Genomic DNA, 27,834 nt, shown 5'->3' with positions numbered 1-27,834 from the left:
AGACAGTGCCCAGGAGGAAGGGGGAGAGCAAAGGTTTGCCACTCCATGAAGTCAAAGTTTTTATAAATAGCTCTCTCCCTGGCATTGGCTCCAATTAGACTCCTGGCCTCAAACTTTGATATGCTGAAGGTGCCTAAAAGGCAAAAAGACACCAAAAACCAAACAAAAACTAAAAAACCTTGCCTTGAGGGGTAACCACAGAAGAATCACTGGCAGATTCTAAGACTACAGGTGATCTCGCTCTCCCAACCCCACTCCCACCCCACCCCCGCCCCATCATGCCAGCAACCCAGGGTTAAGCTTGTCTTTTGTGCTCAGTAATTTCCTGCTTGCAACCCAGGGTTAAGCTTGTCTTTTGTGCTCAGTAATTTCCTGCTTTCGTTTTTGGAGATTTCCTTTTTTTCAGCGCCACACAGCTTAACCTCCGCCTCCCTGCGTGTTCCAGTGCTCCAGGCTCTGCTCCATGAATCCAGTAAGTCTTGGTATACCCTTCATCTGGCAGAGACTGGGCGCTGGGTTCAGCTACTCCTGGATATTTTTTTGTTGTTGTCGTTGTCTCTTTGGGGCCGCACCCGCGGCATAGGGAAGTTCCCAGGCTAGGGGTGGAATCTGAACTGCAACTACCGACCTCATGCCACAGCCATGGGGATGCTGGATCCTAAACCCACTGAGTGACACCAGGGATCAAGTTTGCCTCCTCATGGATACCAGTTGGGTGTATTGCTGCTGAGCCACAGCAGAACTCCTTGGCTACTCCTAAAGAGACCTCTGCCATCCCAGGGTGCAGCTGGGTCAGCCTGGCTCAGCCTGAGGGTGGAAAGACCCATTTTGCACACGAGAACGTAAGGGGCTGGCAGGTTTAAGGGTTTGTGTGAGAAGAGGTGGGGGTGGGGAGATTACATCCCTGTCCAGAGGCTCTAAGACTAGTGTTTAGGTTTGTGTTCTGACAACAGGAAAAATTGCCCTTATGTAATGTGTATGACCTGGGGACCACTGACTTCAGGCTCCTGTCTACTACCTGGCGCACTGTGTCTGCAGATATAAGGATGACATGAGGGACTTGGCAGCATCCTGGATTTGGTATCTGTGAAGGATGACTGTGTAGTGATTTATATTAAATCCCCTTGGTGTTTGTTACAGCCAGTAACTCTGTGAAGCTGTCTCTGCTGTTTATCATTGGCAGCAATTTTAAAATTGGTGATAAAATACACAACAAAATCCATTTAACTATTTTTAAAATTTTAAAGTTTTATGGATGTGTAGTTGATCTTTCTTTCTCTTTCTTTCTCTCTCATGCTCTCTTTCTCTTCCTTTCTCTCTTTTTTTCTTTTGCTTTTTAGGGCCACATGTGTGGCATATGGGAGTTCCCCTACTAGGGGTCAAATCAAAACTACAGCTGCCGGTCTACACCACAGCCACAGCAACGTAGGATCCAAGCTCACAGCAATGTTAGATCCCTAACCCACTGAGCGAGGCCGAGGCCAGGGATGGAGCCCACATCCTCATGGATGTTAGTCAGATTGGTTTCCCCTGCACCTCAACAGGAACCCCCGATGATGGCTGATTTTCAGTGTTTTGATCATTTCTGCTATATGGCAAAGGGGTTCAGGTAAAGACCATGGAATGCTTCATGACTTTGTGTGTCATCCTGGCGCAGGGGCCATGCTAATCTTCTTTGCAAGATTCCAGTTTTAGCAGAGGTGCTGGTGAGGCCGCCTCCCATGCTAAGCAGTTTTAAGTGTGCAGGTCACTAAGTTGACGTATGTTTACATATTTGCTGAGCAGCCAATCTCCAGACGCTTTTCATGCTGTAAACCTGAAACCGTGTCCCCATTGGACAAGGGCTTCTCATTGTCTCCTCACCCCAGCTCCGTTTGACTTTGTGTCTCTAAGGATCTAACTCCTTTGGGTACTTCATGGCGGTGGAAACACACAGTATTTGTCTTTTGGTGCCAGGCTCCTGTCACTTGGCACAATGTCCTCAAGCTTCCTCCAGGTGGTAGCACAGGTCAGATATTGCTGTCTTTGTGTTCCCTTCATGGCCCAGTGGTTAACGAAGCTGAGTAGGATCCATGAGGATTTGGGTTCAGTCCCTGGCTTTGCTTGGTGGGTTAAGGATCAGGTGTTGCCATGAGGTGTGATGTAGGCCACACACGTGGCTTGGATCCCTGTTGCTGTGGCTGTGGTGTAGGCTTGTGGCTGCAGCTCTGATTCCACCCCGAGCCTGGCAGCCTCCATTGCTGACGGTGCAGCCCCAAAAAGCCAAAAAGCCAAAAAGCCAAAAAAAAAAAAAAAAAAAAAAGAAAGAAAAAAAGAAACACTGTCTTTTGAAGGCTGACTCCTATCCCACTGTGTGTAGAGACTGCACTTTGTTGGCCTTTTGTTCATGGATGGACACAGGAGCTGCTTCCGTGTGTCAGCTTTGGTGACTAATGCTGCTGTGAACAGGGGTGTCCACAGCTCTCTAAGACCATCTTCTCCGTTATTGGAGGGCATCCCCAGAGGAGGAGTGTTGGATTATATGGGAAAGCATTTTTAGTTTTTGGAGGAACCCCCGTCTTTTCTCCACAGAAGCTGCTCCTTTTACATTGATCCTAACAGTACACGAGATTGGTCAGAAGCATTTGAAAAAGAGGCAAACGGGGGTGCTGAGCAGTACATGACATGTTCAAAGGCACAGGTGTGGGGGCGGAGCCAAGATGCGAATCAGCGTTTCCTGGCTCTTGGAAAGCTTGCTCTTCACCACTGGGCTGAGCTTGGGCTTTGGAGGCTCTGTGGGCGGGAGCTTCCTGAAGATGACTGTGTTCACTGGGTCAGCCTGGCCCTCAGAGCTGGGTAGTGGGGAGACATTGTGTGCCCCAAAGATTAGGAGACAGAATCCTGTCACTTCTGATTGAGAGTGAAGGTGGGACCCTTTCCTGCAGACAGTTGGGAGACAGACCAGTGTGGTTTGATGCCTTGACTGAGCTGGGCTGGAGTCTGTCCCATGTCATTCTGCCTGAACTCGCAGTTCCAACTCCATGTCACTCTCCAAGCAGTGACACAGAAAGCAGTTAGTTTTCAGAAACCTTGGTGTGGAAAGATGTGGAGTCTCAGTTCTCTGATCATCCAGTTCTTAGAGTCACTTCAGGAGTTCCCGTCGTGGCTCAGCAGAAAGGAATCCGACTAGGAAGCATGAGGTTGGGGGTTCAATCCTTTCTTGCTCCATGGGTTAAGGACCCAGTGTTGCCGTGAGCTATTGCATAGGTCATCAGCTACAGCTCAGATTAGATTCCTAACCTGGGAACCTCCATATGCCTTGGGTGCAGCCCTAAAAAGATAGAAAGACAAAAACAAAAACAAAAAGGTCACTTCGCACATAAGAAGGAAGCGAAGGAATAAGGATGGCAACAATTTCCCTTGTTTTATGGTGGAAAGGAGGACGAAGATGGCACATAGTTTGTATACAATCAGACAAGCTGATGCACAGCAGAGCTGAATTGGAACCCAGCAGATCTGGTTGACTTCAGTTCTAAAATCATCATTCTTAGCCACTCAGCTTAGGTCAATTAAGCAGTGGCTGTGTGTGCCAGGCACTGTTTTAGAAGCTTTTGCTTCTGAAGGGGCAGGAATCTTGGCTTTCTAGATTCTTTGGCTGGTCTGATCATGACATTTACATAGCAGATGAACAAATTTAGTTTGTTAGGTACAAGAGGCCCATAGAAACCCTGAGCCTCAACACAGTCAGGCACCTGAGGCTTATATGCTCACAGCTTGAGCTTAAGGAGAAGGGGGTGGGGATCTGGATGTTCCCAGGGGAGGGAGACAGCCCCCAGGAAGCTGGGAGGAGAACTGCTTGGGAAGCAAATATTTGCCCATTTATTTAGAGACGTCTTTCTGAGATAAAATGTTATCTCCAGAAACAGCTCTCTTCCTGGCATGGGCCATCTGTCTAAGTTATTGAGCAGTTAAGGGAGAGGCAAGAGCTGTTCCTGAGTCTGCTGGGTCTTCATTGCCTTCAGCTCCAAACATTGCACGTGTGAAGTGGTGCATTTTGGGGGAGACATAATTCTCTCCCCTCCCTTCGCTGCAAGCAGCCCTTCCAGTAACTTTGAACCATGTGGAAAGTCTTCCTTAGATTTGAAGAAACCAAAGCTCAGAGATGGAGGACGTGCCCCGTGTACCCCTTTACCCGCTGTTCCCATAACCCCATTGCTTCGTGGAGTCAGACTCCCAGGGTCAAGTGTGGATGGACATTCTTGGTGACTTTGGGTCTTGTTTTCTCTTCAGGGAGGAGCCTCCTCAACTCTGTCTATGATGTTGGGTCAGCGTGTTCGCCAGTTTGGTGAGAAACTGGTCCGAAGGCGGCCACTGGAGCCCAGGGACGAGTCTGAGATTCCCACACCTCATCTCAACAGCTTCGACCTAGTGGTCTTTGGTGTGAACAGAACCCTTAGGGTTGGTGTGTACATCCTGGCTGGTTCAGTGGCCGTGTATGTAGCTGGACCTGGGATCATCGTCTCCCTCTTGGTGGCTGGCTTCTTTTCCATGTTGTCTGGATTCTACTTCGCTGAGTTTGGGGCCCGGGTACCCCGCTCAGGTTCTGTGTATCTCTACAGCTATGTGACAATGGGACAACTGTATGCCTTCATCACTGGCTGGACCCTCATACTGCATTTCATCCTTGGTGAGATGACGCAAGTGGCGCATGCTGTGGGCTTAAGACCAGGGACCTGGGAGAGAGATCTGGGGTCTTCCCTCATTCATCAGCCCTTTGTCATTGACCTTGTAGAGGGAGTCAGGTCGTCGTGGCAGAATCCCCTCCCCCTGCATTCTCCTCGGCTCTATCCTGTCATCGTAAAATGACTGGACCCAAAACCTAGAAGGAGGGGGAAGTGTAGGGAGTGGGTGCGAGGGAGGCACGTCCCACAGGCCCATCCCTCAGCATTTGAAAGGCTTTGCTCAGCTGTTGTCTTCCTGGATTTCCCTGTACCAGTTGAGGGAGATTTCAGCCCTCATCTCCCAGCCGTGCTGGTCCTACTTCCCTGTGTTCTTTTCTTGCATAACCTCCATCTCCTCCTTACATATCACATAGCTGATTTAGTCACCTGGCCCTGCCCCCCCAGCCCATGAAGAGAAACTTTGAGACGGGGTATGTTGTCTGTTTCTTTCCCCCAAAAAACCCACTCCAGGGAGTTCGTAGGGGTTCAGTTACTGTCCTTTCATGAATCTTCCTTCTGCCACTGCAGCCACCGCCTACTTGACCAGGGCCTGGAGCTACACCTTTGACAGCCTGATCGGGAACCACATCTCAAAAAAGTTAGAGGGAACGTTCTCTGAGCATACGCCCTCGTTCTTGGCCCCATACCCAGACTTTGTTGCGCTGGCCCTGGTGCTGCTGATGGCTGGTAAGAAGGGGTCAGAGCAAAGCTGGGGAGCATGGACTATGAATGGGGGAGCTAGGGTGGGAAGGGCTTGGGTCCCCGAATGGTCGGGGGATTAGGACTGGAGAGAAAGGGTCAGGAAGGCAAAGCTGAGCCCATTGTTTTCCACCTTTGCAGCATTGGCGTTTGCCCATGGGTGGGGGCTTTCCTTGCTCCCCGAATTACATTTTTCTTTTTTCTTTCTTTTTTTTAATACATGTGTACTGGTGGCATATGGAAGTTCCTGAGGCTAGGATTTGAATCCAAGGCACCCCTGTGACCTACACCACAGCTCATGGCAGCACTGGATCCCGAACCCAGTGAGTGAGGCCAGGGATCCAACCTGCATCCTCCAGAGGCAGCAGTGGGTACCTAACCTGCTGATCCATAGTAGGAACTCCTGTAAAATCACTGTTGGATGTTGACCAGCATCCCTGGCCTTTGCTTCCCCATGTGACACATGCCAGTCAGAATGTTTCCACATATGGACACACCTCCATCCGTGGACAAAATCAGCCCAGCTCAGAATCATTGACAGACTCACAAGTTTCCTTGTGTATATTGAGGACAGGGCTATTCTTTAATTTGTTTATTTAATTAATTAATTAATTTATTTATTTATTTTGTCTTTTGTAGGGCGTCACCCACGGCATATGGAGGTTCCCAGGCTAGGGGTCTAATCTGAGCTGTTGCTGCCGACCTACACCACTGCCACAGCAATGTCAGATCCAAGCTGTGGCTGCAACCTACACCACAGCTCACGGAAATGCTGGATCCTTAACCCAAGGGATTGAACCTGCAACCTCATGGTGCCTAGTTGGATTCGTTAACCACAGAGCCAAAATGGGAACACCAAGGATATTCTTTTAAAGGAAAGGAGATTCTCAGAGCAAGAACTAATGTACTATTTGTCTCAGCTTTATTGAAATATCATTCACATACAACATTCTGTAAGATTATGACATACAGTGTGATTATTTGATAGATGTATATATTGTGAGATGATTGCCACGATAAGACATGAACCATCTTGGAGTGTACAAATCCGAGGCACTTAGGATATTCACAGTGTTGCACAACCGACATCTCCCTCTACTTCCAAACATTTTCATCTCCCTCAAAGGCAGCCCTATACCCACTGAGCATCACTGTCCATCCCCCAACCCCACCTCAGGTCCCCAGCCCTAAGCCCTTGACCACCGCTAGTCCACTTTCTGTCTCTGTGGATTTAATTATTTTGGAGGTTTCACACTTTCCATCTTTCCCACAGGGCTAGTGCTTCTGGGAGTTCATGACTCAGCCCTGGTTAGCAAAGTGTCTGCAGGCATCAATGTTTTGTTGCTCAGCTTCATGATACTCTCTGGCTTCATTAAGGGAGACCTGCACAACTGGCAGCTCACAGAACAGGACTACAAACTGGCCACATCTGTATCCTCTGACAGCTATAGGTTAGGAGGGTCCTCTTACCCCTAGTCCTGCTTAGAGGGGGCTGCAGATCCGGGAATACGGTGGGAACGGAAGAGACCTGGTCTGATGGATCCAGAAGATGGGGTCCTGGAGCCCAGGTCCTGGGGTGTTAACAAAGGAGTCCAGTAGAGATGTCTGAACAGCCTCCCCCACACTCTTCCCCATCCCGTCTCTCACCACAGCCTGGGCCCTCTGGGTTCTGGAAGGTTTGTGCCCTTTGGCTTTGAAGGGATTCTCCGAGGAGCAGCAATGCCTTTCTACTCATACTTTGGTCTTAATGCCATTATCACTTCAGGTAACATGGTCATTTGGGTGCCCTTGAGCAATGGGGTTGGCAGTTGATGAGGCTGCTTTTGGAGGTGGGAGGGGGAAGAATATTGAATGATTTCACAGCTGTGTGTTTTCCTGACCTGATGCTCCCACCATCCTGCAGGGAAAGAAACTCCCAACCCTCAGCGTTCCATCCCTTGGAGCATAGGGATCATCATCTCCATCTGCTTTTTGGCCTATTCTGGTGTCTCAGCAGCTCTCACCCTCATGGTGCCCTACTACCAGATTCATCCTTACAACCCCTTGCCGCAGGCTTTTCACCATGTTGGGTGGGCTCCTGCCGGATACTTTGTGGCTGTTGTCATCCTGTGTGCTCTTTTTTACAGGTCAGTGTCAAAGCTTTCTCTCCATGTACCGTCAGATGCTCAGGCATCCTCTCTCTTGGGATTGAGGGACAAGAGGGAAAGCACCTCACCCCATGTGGGACCAGGGAGCAGAAAGCAGGTCTGTCCTGCTTCTCTGCATCCTCACACGTGTTCCCATTATTGTCTTTTCCAGCCTCCTGGTTGTCATGTTGACCATGTCTCGGTTGATTTGTGCAATGGCAGAGGATGGGCTCCTTTTCCGGGGACTTGGCCAAATCTACGCCCGAAGAGGCACCCCCATCGTGGCCATCCTGGTTTCTGCAATTCTTTCAGGTCCATAAACACAACCCAGCCCTTCTTGGATCAATTTCTTTAGCTTGGATATATCCAGTGGCTTCTCACTCGTCCCCCAACCCTCGTTCTAGGGATCACAGCATTGCTTCTCGAGATCTTTCGTGTTGTGGAACTCATGTCAGTTGGGGCCCTGTTTGTTTACTTCCTCGTGACTTTTTCTGTCCTGGTCCTCAGGTGAGACTCCACTACACCTTGACTGGGGGTCTTGGTCTCATGGAGGTTGACAGTATGATCCCCTCCTGCTGCTTCCTAAATGTCCTGCTGGGCTTGAGTCAGGAAAGCAGTGGACTAGGCTGTCTGATGCTGGATGAATAGGCGCAGCTGTTCATGTTACCTTTATACCTCTAATTCAGGTACCAGCCAGACCAGAGCTTCAGCAATAAGGAGAAAGTAGAGGAGGAAATTGAGATGGAGCCTATAGTTGAAGGAAATCCTTCACCATCTGTACCTGAAGCAGGAACCTCAAACCCTCTAAAGAGTCTGTGTAACCCTATCAGCACCACCCCAACTCTGAAATCTGGCCAGATTGTCTATGGATGCACCTTCCTGCTGGGTGAGCATGGGGACTTCTCTTTGGTCACCTTCTGAGATGGACAGGATGGGCAGGGAGTGGGTGTGCTGGCAGCTGAGGAGTCTTGCAGATGTGATGGCCCTTCCTGGGGTGGGCAGTGTGGGGAGGGGTGACCCGAGGTCTTGACCCGTTTGGCTTCTGGAGTTGAGCCTGTTGTCTTCCCCCTTGACCCTTGCAGTTCTCCTGCTGACCATCCTTAGCCTGCTTCTGGCCCAGTGGCCCAGCCACGTGTTCTCTGGAGACCCCGGGTTCACAGCAGGGGCTGTGCTGCTGCTGCTGCTCATTGCGGGGATCACTGCCATCATTTGGAGGCAGCCCCAGAACCCCTCTCCTCTTCCCTTCAGGGTAGGTGACCTTATGTGCCCAGCTGTCCAGGCTGAGGGGCTGAAGTCGGCATGCTTTGAGGTGAAGCCTCCTTTGCTGGACCAGGGAAGGGGGGACTTGCTCAAACCCATGGACCTTCCCCGGTCCCACCCAGTGCTTCCCCCCCACCCCCTGTCTCAGTGGGCCCTGAATGCACAGCCTGAGGATGACTGGGGTCTCCCTGCCCACGTGGGGGAGGGGCCTCCCTCTCTGATGTGGGTGCTGTGTTCAGGGAGTCACTGGCTTTGCCCCCAGGTCCCTGCTCTGCCCATGCTCCCAGTGCTGAGCATCTTTGTGAATGTCTACCTGATGATGCAGATGTACTCTGTGACCTGGGCCCAGTTTGGCATCTGGAATATCGTGGGTAAGTGGTTTTCTGGGATAAAGCACTTCTAGATTCATTGAACCCAACCCCCTTCCTAATGACCTCTCCCCACAATGTGTGTTAGATGCCATAATAGCGGACCTTCTGGGCATTTGTAAGTGGGGAGAGGGCCTACTTTGCTTCTCATGGTCTCATTTCCCTGCTAGGACTGGCCATATACTTTGGATATGGGATCCGACACAGCTTGGAGTAGAAGAGGGATCCACAGCCACCAGCCTCCAGCCTCCAGCTCCCAGACCCTTCATGAACACACCCCTGGTGCTGAATCCTCTTAACCACAGGGAATAGATGATGTATGGTTCTCTCCAAATACTGCATCTGTTTTCTTGTTCAAGCGACACCGTGATCCTCTATGGGGTATGAGTGGATTGCATTTAGAGCCCTGTTTTCATTGACAGAGGACTGAATCACTTTAATATTGTACAATTTTTTTGGTCTTTTTGGCCTTTTTTTGGGCTGCTCCCGTGGCATATGGAGGTTCCCAGGCTAGGGGTCGAATCGGAGCTGTAGCCACCAGCCTATGCCAGAGCCACAGCAACGCCGGATCCGAGCCACGTCTGTGACCTACACCACAGTTCATGGCAATGCCTGATCCTTAACGCACTGTGCAAGGCCCAGGATCGAACCGGAAACCCCACAGTTCCTAGTCAGATTCAATAACCACTGGGCCACAACAGGAACTCCAATATTGCATAATTTTTAACTAAGCTTTTCTTTCTTTCTTTCTTTTTCTGTCTTTCTTTCTTAAGGGCCACACCTGAGGGATATGGTGGTTCCTAGGCTAGGGGTGGAATTGGAGCTGTAGCTGCCAAACTACACCACAGCCACAGAAAAGCCAGATAGGACCCACATCTGCCACCTGCACCACGGCTCATGGCAACACTGGATCCTTAACTCTTGTGTGAGGCCAGGGATTGAACCTGTGTCTTCATGGATTCTAGTCAGATTTGTTTCTGCTGAGCCCGGACAGGGACTCCTGTATATTTATTAATGATGGCCATTCTGACTGATTTGAGGTGGTACCTCACTGTAGTTTTTATTTGCATTTCTCTAATAATTATTGATTAGTTGAGCATTTTTTCATGTGCCTGTTGGAAATCCCTATGTTTTCTTTGGAGATCTGTCTATTTAGGTCTTCTGCCCATTTTTTAAATTGGGTTGTTTGCTTTTTTTGCTATTGAGGTGTATGAGTTTTTTGTCCATTTTGGAGAATAAGCCCTCTTTAGTGGCATCGTTTGCAACTCTTTTCTTCCATTCTGTACATTGTCTTCTTTTTTTAATGGTTTCCTTTGCTGTGCAAAAGCTTGTAATTTTACTTAGACCAGAGTGGCTTTTTTTATTTTTTTTATACTTAGACCCCATTGACCCCAATTGTGTTTATTTCTATTGCCTTGGAAGAAAACCTTAGAAACCATTTGTGGGGTTGATGTCAGAGAATGTTTGCCTAGGTTGTCTTCTAGGAGTTTTATGTTGCCTTGTCTTAGGTTGAAGTCTTTAAGGTATTTTGAGCTTCTTCTTGTGCATGGTGTGAGGGTGTGTTCTAGCATCAAGATGTACATGCAGCTGTCTAGTTTTCCCAGCACCACTTGCTGAAAAGACTGTCTTTTCCCCATTTTTTTTAATTTAAAAAACTGTTATTATTATTATTATTATTATTTTTGCTTTTTAAGGCCACATCTGCAGCATATGGAGGTTCCCAGGGAGAGGTTGAGTCGGAGCTACAACTGCCGGCCTATGCCACAGCCAGAGCAACTCAGGATCCGAGGCATGTCTGAGACCTACACCATAGCTCATGCTCTGCCAGATCCCTGACCCACTGAGTGAGGCCAGGTATGGAACCCTCATCTCTCCTGGATCCCAGTTGGATCTGTCTCCGCTGAGCCACAACAGGAATTCCTAGAGCAAGATGTTGAGTGTTGGGATAGTGCAGACAAAATACACAGTGTGTCTATGGGCACTCCTTTTTCCCGTTTTATATTCTTGCCTCCTTTGTTGAAGATCAATTGACCTTAGGTGTCTGAGGCTCTAAAAAGGAAAAAAAAAAAAAGGAAAAACCCCAATCATCTTGGATAACACAGGATTGTCACAAACCTTCAATTTGCAAAAAAAAGAAATGCAGTGTTTTCCAAGCCCAGTAAAGCAAGGTGTGCCTGTACACATATATGTTCATATGTTTATGTGTAGTCAATACCCATCAAATAGGTACATGTAGTTTAAGTACTAAAAAGACACGTGTTACTCTTCCCTGTTCATCTGGAATTCACTGTCTGGCGGCATCGTGTGTGTTTCTTTGCTGTGTCTCTCACCCATGGGTCTCTGTGTATGCTCTCTGCATTCTCATTTCCTCTTAGAGAGACACTGAGTGCATTGGGTTAGGGGTTATCCCAATGACCTGCTTGTCCTGAATTCCCCCTCTAAGGGCCTGTCTCCAAATACAGACACACTCTGAGGTATGAGGGTTCAGTTTGCAGAACAAAGGACCCTAAATGCCCAAGTGCCCAGCTGGATTGGAGGGAAGACAGGATGATGGGAAATCGGGGTGGGGAAAGAAGGGCCTGAGGGACAACTAGGAACAAACACATGTGGGCAGAACCCATCCCAGGTTTTGCCTTGAGGAACCACATCCAAGAGAAAGCGCCTCACACCAAACACGTGAAACTGGCATGTCATCACCGCTCTTCTAAAGCTTTGGCCAGCTGCCCTGAGCTGCTTTCCTGTCTGGATCCCGAACAGTTATCAGCCCCTTGGGGACAGAAACCCGGGTCTCCACCATGGCCTGGTGTCAATTCTGTCACTCGGGAAAGCTCAACCAATATTTGCAAGGGATCGACTCCATGTAGGAGACTCCTACAAAGGAAGTGGAGGACGCTTAGGACCTGGACTTACTTCAAGCTTACAAGGTTCTTTCTCTCACTTACAGATGTGACTCTGAAGCTTAGTGACAGCCTCCACGGGTTGCCCCATAGAGAGGGCGTCAGTCCGGGCAGTGTACCTCCAGAACCAGAGCCCTTCACTCTACTCTTAAACGACCCTTCCCTTCCTTCCTGTGGATCTTCCACACCCTTGTCCAGTGCCTAGACATCACCTAATAGCCAGAAGAAGGACAGAAAAACTCCCTGAGGGATTGTTGGCTTGGATGAAGAGCTCAGATTCCTTTCTCACTCAGAACTCCTTCTAGTGGCTGAGATTAAAACCTTTGCATGATAGGAGTTCCCCTTATGATGCAGGTATTAACTACATTAAATATTTTAAAATTAAAAATAAAATGCAATACCACTAGACATGCTCCAGAAGAGCTAGAATGAAAACGATGGGGGAAAAAAAACCAAAAGAAACAGGGTTTGGTGGGATGTGGAGTGTGGATATTCTGCTGTTGGAAATAGAAAGAGGTGTCACCTCTTCTAGGTATGTTCCCAACACAGTTTGACCCAAATATGCACGACGACACATCTACTAGAGGTTCATCTCAGCTCTCCTTGTGGCGGCTCCCCACTGGAGCCGACCAAAAGCCCATGGAGACTGGACGGGGTCAGTCCTTTGTGAGGGATGGACATGATTTCTTCCAGCTTCGATGGGATACAAGTGCCCAAAACGCTGGGTAATTTTTAGGTGGAGACTGTGATGAGCTGAAGTTTTACCTGCCCGCAGGGAGTCTGGGCCCTCTCAGTTCCCTGCAACAGCCCTGCAGAGGGACCTGCAAACCCAAGATACATGAAAGAGGCCAGACCCTGTGTCCATCTTCACTGGGTCCATTTATAGATCACCCGACGTGAGACAACATCAGTTTCTGCTGCTGGATCAGGACAGAGGTCCTCCTAGGAGGAGTGGGGACTGGATTGGCAGTGGGGGGAGGGGAGGTTCCAGGGTGCTGGCAATATTTCTGCTTGGCTCCTTTTTTGTGTGTGTGTGGTCTTGTTAGGGCCGCACCCTCACATATGGAGATTCCCAGGGTAGGGGTTCTAATCAGAGCCTCAGGGGCCGGCCTACACCACAGCCACAGCAATGCCAGATCCGAGCCGCATCTGCGACTACATCACAGCTGAAGGTCATGCTGGATCCTTAACTCACTGAGCGAGGCCAGGGATGGAACCCGCAACCTCATGGTTCCTAGTTGGATTCGTTAACCACTGAGCCAGTATAATGAGGATAATGTGAGAAAAACAATGAATAAATACACATAAGTGTGTGTGTGTGTGAGTGACTGGGTCTCTTTGCTATTCAGAAAATTGACAGAACACTGTAACCAAGTATAATAGAAACAATGAAAATCATTATTAAAAAAAAGACATTCTTGGGAGTTCCCGTCGTGGCGCAGTGGTTAACGAATCCGACTAGGAACCATGAGGTTGCGGGTTCTGTCCCTGCCATTGCTCAGTGGGTTAACGATCCGGCGTTGCCGTGAGCTGTGGTGTAGGTTGCAGACGCGGCTCGGATCCTGCGTTGCTGTGGCTGTGGCGTAGGCCAGTGGCTACAGCTCCGATTCGACCCCTAACCTGGGAACCTCCATATGCCGCGGGAGCGGCCCAAAGAAATACCACAAAAAAAAAAAAAAAAAAAAAAAAAGACATTCTTTACCTCAATGGTTAAAGCAGATCTGCCAGGAGGGGTTGAGAGGATGAGTTCCCACAAAGTTCAGGCAGAAGCATGTATGAGCCAAAATGACGTCTCCACCCCTCGAGAGGTGAACGTTGTCTCCACTGCAAACGCATGATACTCTTCGACCCATCAGGTCCAGGAATTCTCCTTCTGAGGACTCACCCAGAAGAACCGAAGGCACCCTCCAGAAGAATTCTCTGTACAGCCTTGTTCATGGCAGCGTTGCTCACGAGAGCTAGAACACGCAGCACCCCAAGTGCCCACGGACCAACGAAGGGCTGTCGGAGGTCGTGTGTACACACAGCAGCGTGTTGTTCAGCATTAAGAAGGAAGGGAATGCTAACACATGCCGCACCGTGTGTCTACCTTACAGACGTCCTGCTAAGTAAGGTGAGCTTTTCTGCAAAGGAGAACTTGGAATGACTCCACTTAAGTATTGTAAGAGGCACCTGGAGTGGTCAGATGCCTAGAGACAGAAAGTGGTAGGGAGATTGCGAGGAACCAGGAGAGGAGATGGGGGTTGTTGGTGCGTGGGTACAGTTTTCAGTTGTGCAAGAGGCAAAACCTTTTGGAGTTGGGTGGCACAAAATGTGAACATAGTTTATCGTGACTGAACCGGACACTTAAAGTGGCTGAAGTGTTAATTATATTTTACAACTGTAAACACTGCCTCAGAACCATGCCCCTCTGAGGGTAACCGCAGAGAAGTCAAGGGCTGACAGCAACACTCCAGATGCTCCCACCCACCCAGCCCCACCCCCACCCAACAACCCAGGGGTTAAGCCTTGCTCTTGGGGCTCAGGGACTCTCCACTTACCTCTTTGGAGATGTGGCAGCTCCAGCCCCACACAGCTTAACCTCAGCCTCCCTGCGTGTTCCAGTGCTCCAGGCTCTGCTCCAAGGATCCAGTAAATCTTGAGTATCCCCTCTCCTGGAAGAGTCTGGGTGCTGGGTTCATCGGCTCCTAAAGAGACCTCTGCCATCCCAGGGTGCAGCTGGGTCAGCCTGGCTCAGCCTGGCTCAGCCTGAGGGTGGAAGGACCCATTGTACACTTGAAAGCGGAAGGGGCTGAGAGCTGCTGTGTTTGTGAAAGAAGAGGTGGGGCTTGGCTCAGTGCCTGGATTCTAAGACTCATTTTTTTGGACCTGGGCTCAAACAGTGGCAAAGATGACCCTTATCTAGGGTTTATGACATGAGAACCACTGACCTCAGCTTCCTGTGTACAGTTGGAGGTCTGGGTTTCCACCTCTGCGGATTCCTGGAACACTGTAACCGAGGGAACTGACTTGGACACCTGTGGCTTTTGGTATCTGTGGAGGAGGGCTGATGGTGATGCATATGAATCAACACTAGGCTTGCTGACACTATGACACTGGCTCAGAGGACACATTACTGCTATTAATTGAACATATGGTGGTGGGAGATCCTGTCGTGTCTCAGCAGAAAGGAATCTGAGTAGCATCCCTGAGGACCCAGGTTTGATTCCTGGCCTCGCTCAGTGGGTTAAGGATCCAGTGTTGCTATGAGCTGTGGTGTAGGTTTCAGAAGTGCCTTGGATCCTGAGTTGCTGTGGCTGTGTTATAGGCCAGCAGCTACAGCTGCAATTCCACCCCTAACCTGGGAACCTCCATATGCTGCGGGTGCATCCCTAAAAAACCAAAAATTGAAAATAAAATAAAAATAAAATGTGGTGGTAAAATACGTATAGCATAAAATTAGCCGTCTCCACCATTGTACATGTACAGTTCTGTATCATTGAGTACATTTCCATTGTCCTTCGTCCAGTCTCAGAACCCTTCTCTTCCTGTGCCCAATTAACAATATCTCCCATTCCCCCCTCACCTCAGCTCCTGGCAAACCACCAATTGACTTTTCTGTCTATGAATTTGATTCTCTGGGCATTTGAAAGAAGTGGAATCATACACTGTCTGTCTTTGTGTGACTGGCTCATGTCACTCAGCAAAATGTCCTCAAGGGTCCTCCGTGTTGTAGCAGGGGTCAGCCATTGCTGTCTTCTCAGGCTGAATCATATTCCACTGTCTGTATGGAGCCCATTGTGTCTATCCATTCCTTCGTGGATGGACGTAGGACATGCTTCCATGTTTGAGCTACTGTGAATAGTATTGGTATAACCATGGGTGTATGGTTATCTCTTTGAGACCCTGTTTTGAGTTCCTTTGAATCTATACCCAGAAGTTGAATTGCTGGACCATAGGGTAAATCCATTTTCAATATTTGAGGAATGACCATATTTTATGCATTGTATCTCCTTCCTTCTCCATTTTACTTTCCTACTCACAGTGCCCAAGGGCTCCTCCATAGTATCTGAACCAGAAGAACACAGACACCCAGAGAATGAAATGACTTCTCCGAGCACACAGAGATATTGGTGGAGCTAAGATTCTTTTTTAAAAATTTTTATATTTTTGGTCTTTTAGGGCCGCTCCCAAGAAATACGGAGTTTCCCAGGTTAGGGGTGGAATCGGAGCAACAGCCACAGCAACGCCAGATCCGAGCTGCATCTGCCACCTAAACACAGCTCATGGAAACGGCAGTTCCTTAACACAGTGGGCGAGGCCAGGGGTTGAACCTGTGTCTTCATGGGTGCTAGTCAGATTCGTTTCCACTGAGCATAGAAATTCTGAGCCGAGATTTTAATCAGAGTTTGCTGGCTCTTCGAATGCTTGCTCTTAACCAATGGGCTGAGCTTGGACTTTGGAGGATCTATGGGCAGGAGCTTCCTGAAGATGACTGTGTTCACTGGGTCAGCCTGGCCCTCAGAGCTGGGTAGTGGGGAGACATTGTGTGCCCCAAAGATTAGGAGACAGAATCCTGTCACTTCTGATTGAGAGTGAAGGTGGGACCCTTTCCTGCAGGCAGCTGGGAGACAGACCAGTGTGGTTTGATGCCTTGACTGAGCTGGGCTAGAGTCTGTCCCATGTCATTCTGCCTGAACTCTCAGTTCCAACTCCATGTCACTCTGCAAGCAGTGACACAGAAAGCAGTTAGTTTTCAGGAACCTTGGTGTAGAAAGATGTGGAGTCTCAGTTCTCTGATCACCCAGCCCCTTAGAAGTCACTTCACACATAACATGCAGGGAATGGAATAATGATGAAAATTTCCCCAGTTTTAAAACTAGAAAATAAAAGGACAAACCAGACAAGCTAATGCATAGCAGAGCTAGATTTGAACTAGAAGAGCTGGTTGATTTCAATTCTAGAATCATCAATTCTAGGGAAGCTCCCCTTGTGGCTCAGTGGAAATGAACCTGACCTAACTAGCATCCATGAGGACGCAGGTTCAATCCCTGGCCTCACTTGGTGGATTAAGGATCCAGAGTTGCTGTGGCTGTGGTGTAGGCCGGCAGCTGTAGCTCGGATTCTACCCCTAGCCTAGGAACCGCCATATGTTGTGGGTGTGGCCCTAAAGAGACAAAAGGCAAAAAAGACAAAAAAAAAAAAAAAAAAGAATCAAAAATAGAATCATCAATTCTAAAATCAGCACCTTATGCCAATTAAGCTGCTGCTCTGTGTGCCAGGTGCTGTATCAGAAGCTTTTACAGCTTTCCCACTGTGCCTCATCAGGTTAAGATCCCAAGTGGTATGTATGAGGATGTGGGTTGAATCCCTGGCCTTGCTGTGTGGGTTAAAAATCAGGCATTGCTGTGAGATGTGGTGTAGGCTGCAGTATCAACTCTGATCTGCTGTTGCTGTGGCTGGGATGTAAGCCTGCACTGTAGCCCCGCTAGGAACCCTAGCCTGGGAACTTCCACATTCCCTGGGTACAGCCCTAAAAAAAAAAAAAGAGAAGAAGCTCTTGTTTCTGAAGGGACAAAAATCTTTTCTTTCTTTTGCTTCTGAAGCTTTTGCTTTCGCTTCTGAAGGGATAGAAAACTTTTCTTTGCCTGGTCTAATAATTACATTTCCCTCACAGATTGACGAATGTAGTTTGGTATCTAAAGAAGGCCCATAAAAACTCTGAGGCTCAAAGATAGTCAGGCACTTGGGGTTTATATGCTACCCAGAGCCAAGGAGAAGGGGTGGGGTTCTGGGGTTTCAAAGGGGAGGGAGACAGTGCCTAGGAGGATGGGAGGAGCAAAGGTTTGCCACTCCGAGAAGTCAAGTCATTCCGAGATTAAAAGTTTTTATAAATAGCTCTCTTGCTGGCATTGGCTCCGATTAGGCCCCTAGCCTTGGAACTTTGATATGCTGCAGGTGCCTAAAAGGAAAAAACAAACAAGAGTCCAAACAAAATCTAAAAAACCTTGCACTGAGCGGTAACCACAGAGGAGTCACTGGCTGATTGCAACACTACAGGTGATCCCGCTCACCCATCCCCACCCCCACCCCATCCCCACCCCCATGCCAGCAACCCAGGATTAAGCCTTGTCTTTTGTGCTCAGTAACTTCCTGCTTTCGCTTTTGGAGATGTGTCAGCTCCAGCCCCACACAGCTTAACCTCAGCCTCCCTGCGTGTTTCAGTGCTTCAGGCTCTGCTCCAAGAACCTGGTGAGTCTTGGTATCCCCTCTTCTGGAGGAGACTGGGTGCTGGGTTTAGCTACTCCTGGATATTTTTTGTTGTTGTTGCCTCTTTGGGGCCGCACCCGCGGCATAGGGAAGTTCCCAGGCTAGGGGTTGAATCTGAACCGCAACTACCAGCCTTATGCCATAGCCACAGCTACACTGGATCCTAAACCCACTGAGCAAGGCCAGGGATTGAATCCATGTCGTCACGGACACCAGTTGGGGTTGTTGCTGCTGAGCCACAGTGGAACTCCTTGGCTACTCCTAAAGAGACCTCTGCCATCCCAGGGTGCAGCTGGGTCAGCCTGGCTCAGCCTGAGGGTGGAAAGACCCATTTTGCACAGGAAAGCAGGAGCTGGCAGGTGTAAGGGTTTGTGTGGGAAGAAATGGGGAGGGGAGATTACATCCGTGTCCAGAGGCTCTAAGACTAGTGTTTAGGTTTGTGTTCAGACAACAGGAAAAATTTACCTTATATAAGGTGTATGACCTGGGGACCACTGACTTCAGGCTCCTGTCTACTACCTGGCGCACTGTGTCTGCAGGTACAAGGATGACGTGAGGGACTTGGCAGCATCCTGGATTTGGTATCCGTGAAGGATGACTGTGTGGATTTATATTAAATCCCCTTGGGGTTTGTTACAGCCAGTAACTCTGTGAAGCTGGCTCTCTTATTGGCAGCAAATTTAAAAATGGTAATAAAATACACAACAAAATCCATTTAACTATTTAAAAAATTTTAAGGTTTTATTGACATATGGTTGATTTTCTTTTTCTTTCTTTCCTTCCTCCCTCCCTCCTTTCTTTCTTTCTTTCTTTCTTTCTTTCCTTCCTTCCTTCCTTCCTTTCTTCCTTTCTTTCTTTCTTCCTTTCTTCCTTTCTTTCTTCCTTCCTTCCTTTCTTTCTTTCTTTCTTTCTTTTCTTTCTTTCCTTCCTTCCTTCCTTCCTTCCTTTCTTTCTTTCTTTCTTTCTTTCTTTCTTTCTTTCTTTCTTTCTTTCTTCCTTTCTTCCTTTCTTTCTTCCTTCCTTCCTTCCTTTCTTTCTTTCTTTCTTTCTTTCTTTTCTTTCTTTCCTTCCTTCCTTCCTTTCTTTCTTTCTTTCTTTCTTTCTTTCTTTCTTTCTTTCTTTCTTTCTTTCTTTCTTTCTTTCGTCTCCCCCCCTCTCTCCCTCTCTTTCTTTTGCTTTTTAGCGCCACATCCGCCGCATATGGAAGTTCCCCCACTAGGGGTCAAATCAGAGCTACAGCTGCCAGCCTACACCATAGCCACAGCAGTGTGGGATCCAAGCTCACAGCAATGCCAGATCCCTAACCCACTGGGCGACGGAGCCCACATCCTCATGGATGTCAGAGTCGTTTCCACTGCACCTCAACGGGAACCCCCGATGATGGCTGATTTTCAGTGTTTTGATCATTTCTGCTATATGGCAAAGGGGTTCAGGTAAAGACCATGGAATGCTTCATGACTTTGTGTGTCATCCTGGTGTAGGGGCCATGCTAATCTTCTTTGCAATGTTCCAGTTTTAGCAGAGGTGCTGGTGAGGCCGCCTCCCATGCTAAGCAGTTTTAAGTGTGCAGGTCACTAAGTTGACGTATGTTTACATATTTGCTGAGCAGCCAATCTCCAGACGCTTTTCATGCTGTAAACCTGAAACCGTGTCCCCATTGGACAAGGGCTTCTCATTGTCTCCTCACCCCAGCTCCGTTTGACTTTGTGTCTCTAAGGATCTAACTCCTTTGGGTACTTCATGGCGGTGGAAACACACAGTATTTGTCTTTTGGTGCCAGGCTCCTGTCACTTGGCACAATGTCCTCAAGCTTCCTCCAGGTGGTAGCACAGGTCAGATATTGCTGTCTTTGTGTTCCCTTCATGGCCCAGTGGTTAACGAACCTGAGTAGGATCCATGAGGATTTGGGTTCAGTCCCTGGCTTTGCTTGGTGGGTTAAGGATCAGGTGTTGCCATGAGGTGTGATGTAGGCCACACACGTGGCTTGGATCCCTGTTGCTGTGGCTGTGGTGTAGGCTTGTGGCTGCAGCTCTGATTCCACCCCGAGCCTGGCAGCCTCCATTGCTGACGGTGCAGCCCCAAAAAGCCAAAAAGCCAAAAAGCCAAAAAAAAAAAAAAAAAAAAAAAAGAAAGAAAAAAAGAAACACTGTCTTTTGAAGGCTGACTCCTATCCCACTGTGTGTAGAGACTGCACTGTGTTGGCCTTTTGTTCATGGATGGACACAGGAGCTGCTTCCGTGTGTCAGCTTTGGTGACTAATGCTGCTGTGAACAGGGGTGTCCACAGCTCTCTAAGACCATCTTCTCCGTTATTGGAGGGCATCCCCAGAGGAGGAGTGTTGGATTATATGGGAAAGCATTTTTAGTTTTTGGAGGAACCCCCGTCTTTTCTCCACAGAAGCTGCTCCTTTTACATTGATCCTAACAGTACACGAGATTGGTCAGAAGCATTTGAAAAAGAGGCAAACGGGGGTGCTGAGCAGTACATGACATGTTCAAAGGCACAGGTGTGGGGGCGGAGCCAAGATGCGAATCAGCGTTTCCTGGCTCTTGGAAAGCTTGCTCTTCACCACTGGGCTGAGCTTGGGCTTTGGAGGCTCCGTGGGCGGGAGCTTCCTGAAGATGACTGTGTTCACTGGGTCAGCCTGGCCCTCAGAGCTGGGTAGTGGGGAGACATTGTGTGCCCCAAAGATTAGGAGACAGAATCCTGTCACTTCTGATTGAGAGTGAAGGTGGGACCCTTTCCTGCAGGCAGTTGGGAGACAGACCAGTGTGGATTGATGCCTTGACTGAGCTGGGCTGGAGTCTGTCCCATGTCATTCTGCCTGAACTCGCAGTTCCAACTCCCTGTCACTCTGCAAGCAGTGACACAGAAAGCGGTCCGTTTTCAGAAACCTTGGTGTAGAAAGATGTGGAGTCTCAGTTCTCTCATCACCCAGTCCCCCAAAAGTACTTCGCACATAACAAGGAAGGGAGGGCGTAAGGATGGCAACAATATCCCTTGTTTTATGGTGGAAAGGAGGACGAAGATGGCACATAGTTTGTACACAATCAGACAAGCTGATGCACAGCAGAGCTGAATTGGAACCAGCAGATCTGGTTGACGTGAGTTCTAAAATCATCATTCTTAGCCACTCAGCTTAGGCCAATTAAGCAGTGGCTGTGTGTGCCAGGCACTGTTTTAGAAGATTTGCTCCTGAAGGGGCCGAAATCTTGGCTTTCTAGATTCTTTGGCTGGTCTGGTCATGACATTTACATAGCAGATGGACAAATTTAGTTTGTTAGGTACAGGAGGCCCATAGAAACTCAGAGGCTCAAGGACAGTCAGGCACCTGAGGCTTATATGCTCACACCCTGAGCTTAAGGAGAAGTGGGTGGGGATCTGGGTGTTCCCAGGGAAGGGAGACAGTCCCTAGGAAGCTGGGAGGAGAAATGCTTGGAAAGCAGATATTTGCCCATTTAGTTAGAGACGTCTTTCTGAGATAAAATGTTATCTCCAGAAACAGCTCTCTTCCTGGCATGGGCCGTCTGTCTAAGTTATTGAGCAGTTAAGGGAGAGGCAAGAGCTGTTCCTGAGTCTGCTGTGTCTTCATTGCCTTCAGCTCCAAACAGTGCACGTGTGAAGTGGTGCATTTTGGGGGAGACATAATTCTCTCCCCTCCCTTCGCTGCAAGCAGCCCTTCCAGTAACTTTGAACCATGTGGAAAGTCTTCCTTAGATTTGAAGAAACCAAAGCTCAGAGATGGAGGACGGGCCCCGTGTACCCCTTTACCTGCTGATCCCATAACCCCGTTGCTTTGTGGAGTCAGACTCCCAGGGTCAAGTGTGGATGGACATTCTTGGTGACTTTGGGTCTTGTTTTCTCTTCAGGGAGGAGCCTCCTCAACTCTGTCTATGATGTTGGGTCAGCGTGTTCGCCAATTTGGTGAGAAACTGGTCCGAAGGCGGCCACTGGAGCCGAGGAACGAGTCTGAGATTCCCACACCTCATCTCAACAGCTTCGACCTAGTGGTCTTTGGTGTGAACAGAACCCTGAGGGCTGGTGTGTACATCCTAGCTGGTGCCGTGGCTGTGTATGTAACTGGGCCTGCGATCATTATCTCCTTCTTGGTGGCTGGCTTATTTGCCCTGTTGTCTGGATTCTACTTTGCTGAGTTTGGGGCCCGGGTACCCTGCTGTGGTTCTGTGTATCTCTACAGCTATGTGACAATGGGACAACTGCATGCCTTCATCACTGGCTGGAACATCATACTGCATTTTGTTCTTGGTGAGATGACGCAAGTGGCGCATGCTGTGGGCTTAAGACCAGGGACCTGGGAGAGAGAACTGGGGTCTTCCCTCGTTCATCAGCCCTTTGTCATTGACCTTGTAGAGGGAGTCAGGTCGTCGTGGCAGAATCCCCTCCACCTGCATTCTCCTCAGATCTAACCTGTCATCATAAAATCACTGGAAACCTAGAAGGAGGGGGAAGTGTAGGGAGTGGGTGAGAGGGAGGCACGTCCCACAGGCCCATCCCTCAGCATTTGAAAGGCTTTGCTCAGCTGTTGTCTTCCTGGATTTCCCTGTACCAGTCAAGTGAGATTTCAGCCCTCATCTCCCAGCCCTGCTGGTCCTACTTCCCTGTGGTCTTTTCTTGCATAACCTCCATCTCTTCCTAACATATCACATAGCTAATTTAGTCACCTGGTTCAGTTCCTCTGAGCCCATGAAGTGAAAATTTGAGACAGGGTATTTTGTCTGTTTCTTCCCCCCCAAATCCACTCCAGGGAGTTCGTAGGGGTTCAGTTACTGTCCTTTCATGAATCTACCTTCTGCCATTGCAGCCACCGCCTACTTGACCAGGGCCTGGAGCTACACCTTTGACAGCCTGATTGGGAACCACATCTCGCAGGTGTTAGAGGGAACGTTCTCTGAGCATATGCCCTCGTTCCTGGCCCCATACCCAGACTTTGTTGCGCTGGCCCTGGTGCTGCTGATGGCTGGTAAGAAGGGGTCAGAGCTAAGCTGGGGAGCATGGACTGTGAATGTGGGAGCTAGGGTGGGAAGGGCTTGGGTCCCCAAATGGTGGGGGGATTAGGACTGGAGGGAAAGGGTCAGGAAGGCAGAGCTTAGCCTATTGTTTTCCACCTTTGCAGCACTGACGTTTGCCCACAGGTGGGGGCTGTCCTGTGCTCCACATTGCATGTTTTCTATTTTCCTTTATTTTTTCTGATTTTTGTTTGTTTGTTTTTAATACATGTGTACTGGTGGCATATGGAAGTTCCTGAGGCTAGGATCTGAATCCAAGGCACATCTGTGACCTACACCACAGCTCATGGCAACACTGGTTCCTGAACCCACAGAGTGAGGCCAGGGATCTAACCTGCATACTCTCAGAGGCAACAGTGGGTACTTAACCTGCTGATCCATAATGGGAACTCCTGTAAAATCATTGTTGGATGTTGACTATCATCCCTGGTCTTTGCTCCCTCATATGACACATGACAGTCAGAATGTCTGCAGATGTGGCCACATCTCCGTCACGGGACAAAATCACTCCAGCTCAGAATCACTGATAAAATGACAAATTTCCTCCTCTATATTGAGAACAGGGATATTCTTCTAAAGAAAAGGAGATTCTCAGAGGAGGAACTAATGTACTATTTGTCTCAGCTTTATTGAAATATCATTCACATACCACATTGTCTTAGTTTATGTTATACAGCATGATTATTCGATAGATGTATGTATTGTGAGATGATTGCCACGATAAGAAATGAACCCTCTTGGAGTGTACAATTCTGTGGCACTTAGGACATTCATAGTGTTGCACAATCAACATCTCCCTCTACTTCCAAACATTTTCATCTCCCCCAAAGGCAGCCCTGTACCCACTGAGCATCATTGTCCATCCCCCACCCCACCTCTGGTCCTCAACCCTAAGCCCTTGACCACCGCTAGTCCACTTTCTGTCTCTGTGGATTTAATTATTTTGGAGGTTTCACACTTTCCATCTTTCCCACAGGGCTACTGATTCTGGGCGTTCATGTGACAGCTCGTGTTACCAAAGTGTCCACAGGTATCAATGCTTTGGTTCTCAGCTTCATCATCATCTCTGGCTTCATTAAGGGAGACCTGCACAACTGGCAGCTCACAGAACAGGACTACAAACTGGCCGCATCTGGATCCTCTGACAGCTATAGGTCAGGAGGGTCCTTTTGCCCCTAGTCTTGCTTAGAGGGGCTGCAGATCTGGGAATACGGTGGGAACGGAAGAGACCTGGGCTGATGGATCCAGAAGATGGGGTCCTGGAGCCCAGGTCTTGGGGCGTTAATGGAGGAGTCCAGTAGAGATGTCTGAACAGCCTCCCCCACGCTCTTCCCCATCCCTTCTCTCACCACAGCCTGGGCCCTCTGGGTTCTGGAGGGTTTGTGCCCTTTGGCTTTGAAGGGATTCTCCGAGGAGCAGCTGTGCCTTTCTACTCATTCTTTGGTCTCAATGCCATTGTCACTACAGGTAACATGGTCTTTATGTGTCCTTTCCGGCTTTGCCCAGTTTGGGCTGCCCTTGAGCAATGGGGTTGGCAGTTGATGAGGCTGCTTTTGGAGGTGCAAGGGGGAAGAATATTGAATGATTTCACAGCTGTGTGTTTTCCTGACCTGATGCTCCCACCATCCTGCAGGGAAAGAAACCCCCAACCCTCAGCGTTCCATCCCTTGGAGCATAGGGATCTTCATCTCCATCTGCTTTTTGGCCTATTCTGGTGTCTCAGCAGCTCTCACCCTCATGGTGCCCTACTACCAGATTCATCCTTACAACCCCTTGCCGCAGGCTTTCCACCATGTTGGGTGGGCTCCTGCCGGATACTTCGTGGCTGTTGTCATCCTGTGTGCTCTTTTTTACAGGTCAGTGTCAAAGCTTTCTCTCCATGTACCGTCAGATGCTCAGGCATCCTCTCTCTTGGGATTGAGGGACGAGAGGGAAAGACACCTCACCCCAGGTGGGAGCAGGGAGCAGAAAGCAGGTCTGTCCTGCTTCTCTACATCCTCACACGTGTTCCCATTATTATCTTTTCCAGCCTCCTGGTTGTCATGTTGACCATGTCTCGGTTGATTTGTGCAATGGCAGAGGATGGGCTCCTTTTCCGGGGACTTGGCAAAATCTACGCCCGAAGAGGCACCCCCATCGTGGCCATCCTGGTTTCTGCAATTCTTTCAGGTCCATAAACACAACCCAGCCCTTCTTGGATCAAAATCTTTAGCTTGGATATATCCACTGGCTTCTCACTCCCTCCCCCAACCCTCGTTCTAGGGATCATGGCAGTACTTTTCGAGATCCATCATCTTGTGGAACTCCTGTCAGTTGGGGTCTTGCTTGCTTACTTCCTAGTGGCTTTTTCTGTCCTGGTCCTCAGGTGAGACTCCACTACACCTTGACTGGGGGTCTTGGTCTCATGGAGGTTGACAGTATGATCCCCTCATTCTGCTTCCTAAATGTCCTGCTGGGCTTGAGTCAGGAAAGCAGTGGACTAGGCTGTCTGATGCTGGATGAATAGGCGCAGCTGTTCATGTTACCTTTATACCTCTAATTCAGGTACCAGCCAGACCAGAGCTTCAGCAAGAAGGAGAAAGTAGAGGAGGAAACTGAGATGGAGCCTATAGTTGAAGGAAATCCTTCACCATCTGTACCTGAAGCAGGAACCTCAAACCCTCTAAAGAGTCTGTGTAACCCTATCAGCACCACCCCGACTCTGAAATCTGGCCAGATTGTCTATGGATGTGCCTTCCTGCTGGGTAAGCCTGGGGACTCCTCTTTGGTCATCTTGTGAGATGGACAGGATGGGCAGGGAGTGGGTGTGCTGGCAGCTGAGGAGTCTTGCAGATGTGATGGCATCTTCCTGGGGTGGGCAGTGTGGGGAGGGGTAACCCGAGGTCTTGGCCCATTTGGCCTCTGGAGTTGAGCCTGCTGTCCTCCCCTTGACCCTTGCAGTTCTCCTGCTGACCATCCTGAGCCTGCTTCTGGCCCTGTGGCCCAGCCGCGTGTTTTCTGGAGACCCCGGGTTCACAGCAGGGGCTGTGCTGCTGCTGCTGCTCATTATGTGGATCACTGTCATCATTTGGAGGCAGCCCCAGAACCCCTCTCCTCTTCACTTTAGGGTAGGTGACCTTATGTGCCCAGCTGTCCAGGCTGAGTGGCTGAAGTCGGCATGCTTTGAGGTGAAGCCTCCTTTGCTGGACCAGGGAAGGGGAGACTTGCTCAAACCCATGGACCTTCCCCGGTCCCACCCAGTGCTTCCCCCCCACCCCTGTCTCAGTGGGCCCTGTGTGCACAGCCTGAGGATGACTGGGGTCTCCCTGCCTACGTGGGGTGGGGCCTCCCTCTCAGCTGTGGGTTCTGTGTTCAGGGAGTCACTGGCTTTGCCTGCAGGTACTTTCTTTGCCTGTCTTCCCACTGATCAGCATCTTTGTGAACATTTACTTGATAATACAGATGACTACTGGGACTTGGGCCCAATTTGGCATCTGGAATGCTGTTGGTAAGTGACCTTCTGGGATAAAGAGGTCTCTTGCGTGTCTGAACCCAACCTTCTTCGTAAAATCTCCCCCAAACTGTGCAGACGCTGTACTAGGAGTCCTCTTGGGCATTTCTAACGGGGGAGAGGGCCTGCTTTTCCTTCTCATGGTCTCATTTCCCTGCTAGGATTTGCCATATACTTTGGATATGGGATCCGACACAGCTTGGAGGAGAAGAGTGATCAAAACCCACCAGCTTCCAACTTCCATACTTTTGATGAACACACCTCTAGTGCTAAATCCTGTTAACTCCAGCAAATAGATGCTGTGTGGTCCTCTCCAAAAGGGGAAATGTATTCTGGTTCAAGGGACTTTTTGAGCCTCTATGGAGTGTGACATTGGGATACATGTAGAGCCTTCTATTTATTGCCACTGGACAGGATGACTTTTATGTATAATTTAAAGTAAACTTTTAAAAGTATAACATGCCTACAGAAATGTGTATGCTTCATAAGTGTGCTCGCAAGATGAATTTTCACAATTAAGTACTACAATGTAACCAACAACAGAGGAAGAAATGAACTGTTACCTTGCACATAAGAAGCACTTCTTGGAGTCCCCGTCGTGGCTCAGCCAAAATGACTCTGACTAGTATCCATGAGGACGCAGGTTCGATCCCTGGTCTCACTCACTGGGTTAAGGATTGGCTTTGGCTGTGGTGTAGGCTGGCAGCTGCGGCTCTGATTTAACCTACAGTGTGGGAACTTCCACATGCCATGGGTGAGGCGCTAAAAAGCAAAGCAAAAAAAAAAAAAAAAAAAGAAGCAGCACTCCAGGAAAAACCCAAAGATTGCCACAAGAGAAGAAAATGCAAGTAAGTCAATGCTGTGTCAAGAGGTGTATTTGAAATATTAGCACATAAATATGTTGAAGTAAAAGGAAGAGAAAAAGTTGTGCAAACAGTAACATGAGAATGTTACATAGCTATCTTAATTCCAGATAGCTGGAATTTAAAGTAGAGTTTAAGTAAAAAAATAATAACAT

The 27,834-nt window shown here is 48.9% G+C and overlaps 2 protein-coding genes, 1 long non-coding RNA gene and 2 other non-coding genes across 24 annotated transcripts; 2 read left to right on the top strand and 3 right to left on the bottom strand.

Annotated features, from left to right (window-relative positions):
• Positions 1-380: 380 nt before the first annotated feature.
• Positions 381-9,487, top strand: LOC100626407 (cationic amino acid transporter 3). Of its 5 annotated transcripts, XM_084961923.1 has the most exons (14): positions 4,270-4,472; positions 4,599-4,666; positions 5,075-5,131; positions 5,229-5,387; positions 5,644-5,722; positions 6,673-6,850; positions 7,052-7,164; positions 7,303-7,525; positions 7,698-7,837; positions 7,930-8,032; positions 8,212-8,411; positions 8,608-8,774; positions 9,048-9,156; positions 9,324-9,487. In XM_084961923.1, exons 5-14 carry the CDS (start codon positions 5,698-5,700, stop codon positions 9,368-9,370), a joined length of 1,305 nt encoding a protein of 434 aa, XP_084818049.1. In that variant the 5' UTR covers positions 4,270-4,472; positions 4,599-4,666; positions 5,075-5,131; positions 5,229-5,387; positions 5,644-5,697; the 3' UTR covers positions 9,371-9,487. The 5 variants fall into 5 exon arrangements, with proteins under 5 accessions (XP_084818046.1, XP_013854186.3, XP_084818047.1 ...); XM_084961920.1 differs by lacking the exons at positions 5,075-5,131; positions 5,644-5,722 and adding an exon at positions 381-472; XM_084961922.1 differs by lacking the exon at positions 5,075-5,131.
• On the bottom strand, positions 1,613-1,716 carry LOC146402447 (U6 spliceosomal RNA). The gene has a single exon (XR_014808685.1). It is a non-coding gene; the product is annotated as a U6 spliceosomal RNA (small nuclear RNA).
• Positions 9,488-10,778: 1,291 nt separating the features above from the next.
• On the bottom strand, positions 10,779-14,812 carry LOC146402446 (uncharacterized). The gene is made up of 4 exons (XR_014806653.1): positions 14,591-14,812; positions 13,753-14,173; positions 11,162-11,202; positions 10,779-11,073 (listed from the first exon to the last, which is right to left on the bottom strand). It is a non-coding gene; the product is annotated as an uncharacterized LOC146402446 (long non-coding RNA).
• On the top strand, positions 13,885-27,728 carry LOC100626318 (cationic amino acid transporter 3-like). Of its 16 annotated transcripts, none has more exons than XM_021093402.2 (13): positions 13,885-14,163; positions 22,169-22,371; positions 22,498-22,565; positions 23,122-23,280; positions 24,303-24,480; positions 24,681-24,793; positions 24,960-25,182; positions 25,356-25,495; positions 25,589-25,691; positions 25,871-26,070; positions 26,267-26,433; positions 26,705-26,813; positions 26,978-27,728. In XM_021093402.2, the coding sequence occupies exons 1-13, from the start codon at positions 13,885-13,887 to the stop codon at positions 27,097-27,099; spliced, it is 2,064 nt and encodes a 687-aa protein (XP_020949061.1). In that variant the 3' UTR covers positions 27,100-27,728.
• Positions 19,736-19,839, bottom strand: LOC146402445 (U6 spliceosomal RNA). Its single transcript, XR_014808688.1, has one exon. It is a non-coding gene; the product is annotated as a U6 spliceosomal RNA (small nuclear RNA).
• Positions 27,729-27,834: the final 106 nt, after the last annotated feature.

Source organism: Sus scrofa, chromosome 6, assembly GCF_054392235.1.
Source record: "Sus scrofa isolate SSC_HxYL_T2T_F1_AM1 chromosome 6, Sscrofa_HxYL_maternal_Yorkshire_Landrace_v2.0, whole genome shotgun sequence".
Classification (NCBI taxonomy): Eukaryota; Metazoa; Chordata; class Mammalia; order Artiodactyla; family Suidae; genus Sus; species Sus scrofa.
The sequence above is the reverse complement of the archived record's forward strand: the minus strand, read 5'-3'. Positions and strand labels throughout refer to the sequence as shown.